Genomic DNA, 9,128 nt, shown 5'->3' on the forward strand with positions numbered 1-9,128 from the left:
GAAATTATTTTTAAGAAGCGAAGCGCTGTCTCAGTTCGGAATCACCACATTTTCAAGTGAGTGCATAGTTACTTTCATCTTACACATAGATATGAAGTATTTTATATATTACGTGCTATGTGTGCATATTATCTATATACTTGCTATCTATACTTGATGAATGTTTTTATACAAGTTTTAAATGATTTAAATTGTATATGTATTTTATATCTACAAAAATGTTGGGGTAAAACATGGGTAGATGTAATAAGACGATGTGTGATAAAATGATGAGAGGCCTCGATGTTGTTGTTGTTGATCCAGTCATCTAGCGAAGTATAGATGACGACCACGGACTCTTCTAGACAGTCCAGTGGAACGCTGGCAGACTCGTAACATGTAGGTGTTTGTGAACGATGTGTTCACCGGTGTACTCCATCCCCTACATGGTTGCCTTTAGGACATTTATTGCTAAGGAACCCCCTTAGCAGTGGTGTCCATCTCGATGATGATCCTTAGGCTAGGTCCCTTATGATAGGTGTTTAGGGACGTAAAGTGAGGATAACGGGAACGGGTAATCGCGTTATTGTTGATTGATGAAATTAATAAACTTATTTATTGTGGGTTGAAAACCCTATGTACTCACCAGGCTCCCAAGCCTGACCCACTCAGTTTCTTGCATTACAGGTAGTGGCGCATGAGTATAGATGTGATGTTTTGGATGAGGGATTACGGATATAGGCCTGTAGATACGAAATAATGTAGTAAGGCTTATATTCTATTGTTTATGCTTTTGATCTGTATCGAACATGACATCCCAAGTCTTTTAATGAAATAAATTTCCTTGGAAATGCTTTTGATAAATCGTTATCATATTTTGTTTTGGGAAAAATTCCGCAACACTTTTATTTAAAATGATACTCTGATTTTTAAACAAAGCATAAACAAAATCGATTTTTTCTGGCCGTGAAAATGGGGATGTCACAATATTCATCAGACTCGTCGAGTTATTCATCCAACTCGTCGAGTCCATGACCATCTTCAAATGACTCGCCGAGTCGACCATGCGACTCGCCGAGTAGCTTGAATCCCTCATCCATACAGAAGCTTTTTAAGTCATGCAAAGACTCCAAACTACAGATCTAAGCCTCTAGGGCATGATTATCACGTAAAGTTGCAAACTTTACGTGCATGCAAGATGGTATGACCCAAAACAAGCTAAAAGGAGTGGCTTAAGGCAATGGGATAAGTCATAGCTTGGCAAATATTGAACTTTATGATAAAGAGAGGCTAAAGGAGCCCAGATCTGAGGTTGCAACCTCATATCTTAACCCAACACAGGGAATCACCACAAAACCCTAAAAAGGGCTCTAAATCCAACCATGGGGAGATCTAATCAAAAGAGAATCAAGGTAACAACTTGTTACCTTCAAAATGATGCCAAGCCAAAGAGGAATCCGGATCTACAACAGCCACTAGCTCCAACTTCTTGAACTTCAACCTCTTAACTCCAAAGGATCTTCTTTCAAGGTCAAGAACACACACAAAAGAGGGCAAACACGAATTAGGGTTTTCTAGATTCAAGAGAGGCAGTAAGAGAATATGTGATCCTTAAATAGGGTGTCAAAACCCCGGAATTTAGGGTTTCATCTGTCAACTCCTATTCGCCGAGTCTCTACTTGGACTCGTCGAGTAGATCACTAAACACGCAGACCAACCCGCTGCTACTCGACGAGTAGGGCTACCAACTCGTCAAGTAGACTTTGAAATCAATAAAGTTATTATGTAAGTCAATTACCTGAAGATTGGAGCGTTACAGACCGATCATTAAAACAGTCAAATAGGCCTATATTGTTTAACTTACGAACACACCTCGGTTATTCCTCAGGAGGCAATTCACTCCAATAAACTATCCCCTTGTCTGTCTCCCCTCCAAATGATCGTTAAAAGATTAGGCATACATAGATAAAAGCATTGTGCTTCTTTGATATGTTTGCTTAGCCCTTTTCCTGAGGTTGCAACTAGTTGTAGCGGGTTGGTTTTAAGACGTAAACTAATGATCAAATTTCATGAGTTTCGATTCTAATATGGATTAAGTTAGACCTCGTAAGAGTTAAAAACCATGATTATTAGGTTAATACCTAAGACCCCTCTTTATACCTAATTTACAGAGGAGTGGCAGTCATAGACCGATTGTTGAGAGTTGAGACAAAAGGTAAACTCTAGATTCTTGGAGACCCTCGACCTCTGGTTCAAGACGGTTGGTCGCTTATAAAGACCAGAACTCTTCGCTCTTGCCCTATCTGTTGAAACCTGAAAGAATACAACTTCTTGTCAAACAAGGTCGAGGATTAAATCATCAAAGGGGAAACCCCCCAACTTTATAGAGTCGGCGTGAGCTTCTCCATCTCCCATGGCGGCTCTTCCTCTTTCCAATCAATACTCTCTCTGCGCTCCTCGCCTTGTTGACGTATCTATTCTCAAATCCCCACAGTTTAGAACACAAAATCTCGCTTTTCAATCCTACCAACACGTTCATAGTCGTCATTCGTGTAAACCCCTTTTAGGGCTTTCTCGATCTCTTCCCAACTCATGTCCGGGTAAAAATTGGCGTTCCTTCAAATCCCTGTGTACAGCCAAGGAAACTACTGTTCAGGTACCTTCTTCATTCTCACTCTCAGATGTTATACATATAATTATGTACTTCAATTCTACAGTTATATTGTCCTCTGAACCGATTTCGTTTGAATTTAACCTATGCAGTCGTTTAAGATTTATCGAATTTAGTAAATGTTCTATGAGGCGCTATCAAATTGGTATAATCCTTAGGCTGGGAGTAACATTAACATAGGCTACTTTCATGGCTTTTAACGATTTTTTAGATGATCATCTCCATATTGTGCTCTATATTTCTCCATTCAATCCTACATATCGTCAAAGTTACATCTCAATATTCATCAATCATACAACATTTTTTTGTTTGTTAAGATGTAAACCTTCTCTTTAACACTTACAAATCATATTTAGTCGCTACTCCATTCATAACACACACATGCATTAGCATTCCTTATCAATGAAAATCAACAAAACGTTCATTATTATTAATCATATTAATAAGATAAACTTATCATCTATATACTTATTACCATATACCAACACATTATCATAAAAAACCTTGTGACACTTTCAACTTCGTCTTTTTTTTAAGACAAATGAGGACGAGACTGAATCAGATGATCTTGAAGAAACGGAAACCGATTCAGACACATTGACCATAAAGTCACTCCTTCAACTCTACAAACAATCCATCCTCAGTAAAGATGACTCAACTTCATCTGATATCGAAGCAGCATTATATGATTTAGAAAAAGAGAAAAACAAATTATTGGAGAAAGTGACATCGTTGTTAGCAGAGTCAAGTTCAGGGAAAGAAAGATATATACGATTACAAGCGGATTTTGATAATTATAGAAAAAGATCAGAGAATGAGAGACTTAACGTAAGGAGCAATGCTCAAGGGGAAGTGATTGAGAGCCTTTTGCCGATGGTTGATAATTTTGAAAGAGCAAAACAACAATTGAAGTTGGAAACTGAACAGGAGAAAAAAATCGATGCGAGTTATCAAGGGATTTATAAACAGTTTGTGGAAATTATGAGAAGCTTACGTGTCGCTGTGGTCCCCACAATTGGAAAACCATTCGATCCTTCTGTAAGCTTTGCTTTTTTTTTTTTTCTTTTTTTTTTTAATATTTAAATAATGATTGTGTTGTGGAAAATTATTAGGTTCATGAGGCGATTGCACGTGAGGAGTCGAAGGAATTCAATGAAGGTGTTGTTATAGAGGAATTTAGGAGAGGGTTTGTTCTTGGGGAAAGATTGCTTAGACCTGCAATGGTTAAGGTTTCAGCTGGGCCGGGTCGACCCAAGTCTTCTTCTGATGGGGTTTCTTCTACAGAACAACCACAAACAGCGAATTTATAAGCCTGGAGATAGTTGAGTATTTTTTTTTTTTTTGTTTTCAAATTGGCAAATGCAATATCTTGTACTTTTCTTCTTCTATTGTTATGATTATGTTGAAGTTGAAGGGATACAAACCTTACTCCCACCATTTTTATCATCCACACGAGAATCTGAAAACACTTCTTTTCTGGTTACTCATGACTATGTGTGTTTGTAGCGGTTTTGGTTTGAATGGATTGATTGATTCAAATTGATTTTTGATTTTCAAAATATGGATACTAAATCGGTGAATCCTAATAGAATAGTCTCAACTCTGAACCAAGTAAAATCTAATCCAATCTGAATCAATTAAATTAAGATTTGGTTTGGATCGATTTTCATTTTCTAAGATTTAAGAATCGATGCATTCCAAAAACATATAAGTTTAACATTAACAAGATTAATTTGTCAAGTTTAAATCAACAACTTATCCTGTGCCATTTTAGTGAACTGAAGTGAAAGAAATAAATGTAAATTGACTTGTGAATTATTTTAGGTTTTTTTTTATCTGGTTTGTCTATTAATTTAATTTAAAAAACAATGCTAATTTATAAATAAATTAATAAAGATATATTTTAAAAGTACAAAATATAAATAAATAATTGTTATTAGGTTAGTTTTGACTATGGTTTTCATTTTAGCAAGTAACCTCCAAAATAATAATTCCATAAGTAAATATTCAATCCATATAGTTTAAGTTTAGACTAAATTTTCAAATTGAACAATTTGGTTTTATTTGAAAAGCGAATAACCCAATGTATTATGTGCATCAGTGCATGGGTGAAGAAAAAATAAGGTAAATTTCAATATAACTAATTAATCTTAATTGTCGTTGTAGAATTTTAATTATGTTGTCTTTTTTAAGTGTTTTTTTAATTATTGTGTATTTTTTTTAATTTATAGTGTGGTTTTTCACTTAAATGTTATTTTTAATATAACTTTAGTTTTTTTTTTAAAAAAATAGCAAAATTTTATTTTTAAAAGAAAATCATGTTATGTTTTATTTTATTTTAACATAGTGATGATCCACCCACTCTGTTAGTTCACTACTTGTAAGATATTTTGATAAAAGTAAAATCATGAAACAAATATCAACAAAAAACTGTAAGACAAAAAGTTGCTATCATCTGTAAATTGTAATGGTTACATTTAAATCCTAAGAAACAAAGCACCAAATCACATGGATGAAGATACCCAAACTTAAAAATTCTGGGCACCAAGACCAAGGAAACCACTCACCACTGTCTGCTTCTGTTTAAAAACAAGCAAAAAATATCAGAAACCTCCTTCCCTCTTATCTACATTGACCTTATTCTCACTCCCTTTTCCTTCCATCTTTTACACCTTTTTCTAATACACAGTCAACAAACAACAAGCAGTTTTATAATTTCAGATTAATAAAAAACCTAACTAAAATAAGAGCTCATATACAGTCTTGCCCCTATATCAATCGGCCCATCGTCTCCACCAATCGCGTGAAGTGCAACCGGAATCGTTGAAAGGATACGCAACACAAGCGGAAAGAAAGCCGGAACAACTTCGGAATCCGAGATTCCCATGTCTCCAAATGCCGCATCTACTTCTTCTTCTGATTCCATTTCCATGTTGTATGGAATGCAAACCATTGCCACTTCTTCAATTGTCTTGAATTTATTACTGCTTCCTTTTTTATTATGCGAGCGGTTATTTGGATAATAATTCAGGACCAATGTTGACGTGGCATCAAGCCATTCGGCGCTTAGACCCTCCACCTCATCATAGTATATTCTCCGCTCCATCTAAAACCATCAACAAATATAACAATTAAATTGCAAATTATTTGTTATATTGGAGGGCATTCACGTCTTTTTACACAGATAAAACAACTTACAGCCAACTTAGTCACATATATGGACATAAATTTCGGCCCCAATCCCAATACTCTAGCTTCTGAAAGGAAAACCTGTGACTCCAACATTATAACATTGTTAAAGCTTAAAATACACAATTGCACATTTATATGAGTTCACATTTCACAAAACAAAACAAGAATCTTACATCTTTATTCCTCAGTAAAAGCCACATGTAAAGCCTATCAGTAGCATCCTTCACATACCTACTCGCCAGTTTTCTTTCATTACAATGAGTCGCCACGTCAGCAAGCAACTCCGTCCCAGGAACCGAGTATTTCATTCCCGCATCCAACAACGCCTTTTGAACATGAAAACTTTCCACTTTCTCGAACACCAACCCCGTAAAGCATCTTTCAAACAATTTCCCTCCGTTTTTCTTCAACATTTCTTCAGCTTCAATTGTTGCAGCCAATGTCCGGTGTACAATAATATCAGGATACCGTCTTAAAGGAGAAGTAAAATGAGTATAAAGCGGGACCGCTAACGCGTAATGCCCCCAATCTTCACCGCCATCTGTCAAATCGCCACTACAGAAATACGTGGCTAACTGCATTGGGCGTGTAGCATACGACATAAGTACATGGAAAAGGACGGAATCGTCCTTCAGTTCGTGTCTTATGTTTTCCAAAGATTGATGAAGTTGACCCGAAGTAGAAGTGTTTAAATTTAAACCGTGTTTGTAGCAAAAAGTTTCAAGATCTTTTAGTTTTGATAGCTTTGGTTCCGGATGTTTCCGTAACAAAGCATTAGAAGGGTATGCGCGTGTGATGACCTCAGCAGCTGTAGTATTAGCCAATAGCATAAACTCCTCTACTAGAAAGTTTGACTTTGACCTTCCGGAAAGAACACAATCATACGGGATCCCGTTTTTATCAAACAAGAACATGATTTTTGGACTTTCGAGAGACAACGCGCCATCTTTAAACCTTTTTTCTTTCAAGACTTTGGATATTTCATAAAGATTGTTGACAGATGTAATCACTGGAGGAGGATGATAAGGATTTGAAATCCCATCAAGAATGTCTTGAGCTTGTTCGTATGAGAGTTTACAACAAGATTTTATAACAGTTCGACCGATCCAACGGTCTAGAACCACCCCATCAAGATTTATATCCCAGATGATGGAAAAAGCAAGTCTTTCAACTCCGGGAGAAAGTGAACTTAGATTATCTGAAAGAACTGGTGGAAGCATTGGTAACTTTTTCTTCTGTAAATACACACTTGTGGATCGGATTTGGGCTTCTAGATCCAAAGGGGTATGAGGGGGGACAAAATATGACACGTCAGCAATGTGAACACCGACCCTGTAAACACCATTTGGTAGCTTTTCAACCGAAAGGGCATCATCAAGATCGGAAGCGGTTGCAGGGTCTATGGTGAATGTGCATAAGTTTCTTAAATCTCTTCTATGTTTTAATTCGTCTTCAGGTATTCTCCAAGAAAGATGAGGTATACATGACATTACTTCAGGGGTAAAATCGGAAGAATTAATTGAGTTTTGGAATAAAATGGCACCAATCTGTGATTCCACCTCGCCACCTCTTCCAAAAACATGAAGAACATGAGCTAATGGACTGTCATACTCTTCACTCCATTCCACAATTTGTGCAGCAATGAGGTCAGTTTCTAGGGTTAAGTCACAGTCATCTAATCTTTTTGTGATGGTGTTAGGTAAGTTTTTTACAGGAACAATCATTTTGGGAAATTTTGGATCGGTGGGTATGAGTTGGATGTGTTCATGTTTTGGAGATGATGATGGAAGCTTAGTCTTCTTGGATAACCAGTTTTTTATTCTAAGGAAACCAACAATGGAGTTCCTACGTGGAGATGTTTCAATGATTGCTACAACTCTACCTGTTGGCCTTTTTGATGGGAATGAAGTAATTAAAGTGCACAGTTTTTCCACTAAACTTACAGCTTCTCTTCCTTCATTAGGTGAAGAAGTTGTTGTGTGATCCAGCTCAAAGTTTGCAGGTCTAATTAGGTCTTGGCCATTGAAAGTATCATTTGTGCTGTGTAAAAGCTGCTTCTCTGGGGAAGCTTCTACTGACCCTTTCATCTTTGTCCATAATGAAAAAGGGTCTACTTTGATTGCAACAATGTCACCTTCTACCTGAAGGTAAGAAATGATCAGATAAACTATCAATTCCAATGTGAAAATTGTTATTAAGATATCAGCTACTCAATGTTGTCATAATCTCATTAGAATGTTTGAGACACTAGAAACAAAATCCTTCATAACATCATATATATAAAATATATCAATTCAATAAGGAAGATATCCATTCTCATTGATTATATCATAGGAATAAGAATTTGAGAGAACAGACAGAACTTACAGCTCTATTTTGGCTATAGAATCCACTAATAAGAACATCAACAGGCAATCCATCAATTTTGCAATAGGCCTAGGCAAGAACAAAGATCATTAATGTTATAGTTAACATATCGCAGCTGCTGAAATCTGAATAAACAACAAAGAGCAATGAAAGAAGAGAGTTCAAAATACCTCAACCCGATTATGTGCATTCACTCGAAACATTGCTTTGAACACATCGCCTTTCTGCAAATAGAAATATTGATAAGGCTTAAAACGTTTATTACAGATCCAACCATTATGTGGATAACCATGGAAGAAACGTTAGGAAGAAGACAAACCTCTAATGCAAGATTCACAGCTTCCATGGACCAATACGTAGCAAAATGTTTCCGTTGAGCAAGATGCTCAACCTGATTGTGAGCCATTGACTGAATCTAAGCGAGATTCTGTATTGTAATATGGTATTACCAAATTCAACGTCACCTTTGAGTAACTCGGAATTGAATAGAACAGAAACTCAGGGGTCGCAGAGTCACCTGAGCAAATTAGGGCTCGCGAGGGGACAGGTACCGGCAGGAAGTGACGGGCAATGGCGGCAGTACAGATAGACAATCAAAATAAAATAGATATATTTTTTTTTACGTAGGTCACAACTAATCCATCCATATACAAATTAAAACAACACTCCACAGATGGTCTGCAAAAAAGAAAATACAGAAGGTAAAAATGCATTTTTTTTATAAATAAAATAAATTGGACCAAACTACAAAAAAAAATATATATTTTTATACATATATCCAAAAGTATCATTTTAAACCAAAAAAATTTATACTAATATCAAAGCTTTAAAGTTTTTATTTTATTGTAAGTTTGGTCTGATTATTTTTTAATTTTTTTTTTAATACCGATTTTACCCTTTGTATTTTTTTGAACTTTTT

At 36.0% G+C, this 9,128-nt stretch overlaps 2 protein-coding genes across 2 annotated transcripts; one reads left to right on the top strand and one right to left on the bottom strand.

Annotated features, from left to right (window-relative positions):
- Positions 1-2,266: 2,266 nt before the first annotated feature.
- LOC145001730 (uncharacterized) lies at positions 2,267-4,133 on the top strand. The gene is made up of 3 exons (XM_078961082.1): positions 2,267-2,635; positions 3,188-3,688; positions 3,763-4,133. Exons 1-3 carry the CDS (start codon positions 2,393-2,395, stop codon positions 3,958-3,960), a joined length of 942 nt encoding a protein of 313 aa, XP_078817208.1. The 5' UTR covers positions 2,267-2,392; the 3' UTR covers positions 3,961-4,133.
- Positions 4,134-5,083: 950 nt separating this feature from the next.
- On the bottom strand, positions 5,084-8,809 carry LOC145000172 (Ribonuclease II/R family protein). Its single transcript, XM_078959362.1, has 7 exons — positions 8,727-8,809; positions 8,529-8,636; positions 8,380-8,433; positions 8,210-8,278; positions 6,016-7,983; positions 5,849-5,920; positions 5,084-5,756 (listed from the first exon to the last, which is right to left on the bottom strand). The coding sequence occupies exons 2-7, from the start codon at positions 8,613-8,615 to the stop codon at positions 5,385-5,387; spliced, it is 2,622 nt and encodes an 873-aa protein (XP_078815488.1). The 5' UTR covers positions 8,616-8,636; positions 8,727-8,809; the 3' UTR covers positions 5,084-5,384.
- Between the last annotated feature and the right edge of the window lie 319 nt (positions 8,810-9,128).

Source organism: Lactuca saligna, chromosome 6 (genome assembly GCF_052625555.1).
Source record: "Lactuca saligna cultivar CGN05327 chromosome 6, ASM5262555v1, whole genome shotgun sequence".
NCBI classification, from domain to species: domain Eukaryota; kingdom Viridiplantae; phylum Streptophyta; class Magnoliopsida; order Asterales; family Asteraceae; genus Lactuca; species Lactuca saligna.

What these genes read in the sequence shown, in the direction of transcription:
- LOC145001730 (XM_078961082.1), top strand. Translation starts at nt 2,393, where the DNA reads ATGGCGGCTCTTCCTCTTTCCAATCAATACTCTCTCTGCGCTCCTCGC. An exon ending in CCAAGGAAACTACTGTTCAG is followed by an intron (nt 2,636 to 3,187) that starts GTACCTTCTTCA and finishes CTTTTTTTTAAG; the next exon opens with ACAAATGAGGACGAGACTGA. An exon ending in GAAAACCATTCGATCCTTCT is followed by an intron (nt 3,689 to 3,762) that starts GTAAGCTTTGCT and finishes GAAAATTATTAG; the next exon opens with GTTCATGAGGCGATTGCACG.
- LOC145000172 (XM_078959362.1), bottom strand. Translation starts at nt 8,615, where the DNA reads ATGGCTCACAATCAGGTTGAGCATCTTGCTCAACGGAAACATTTTGCT. An exon ending in ATGCACATAATCGGGTTGAG is followed by an intron (nt 8,279 to 8,379) that starts GTATTTTGAACT and finishes GTTCTTGCCTAG; the next exon opens with GCCTATTGCAAAATTGATGG. An exon ending in TATATGTGACTAAGTTGGCT is followed by an intron (nt 5,757 to 5,848) that starts GTAAGTTGTTTT and finishes TGATGGTTTTAG; the next exon opens with ATGGAGCGGAGAATATACTA.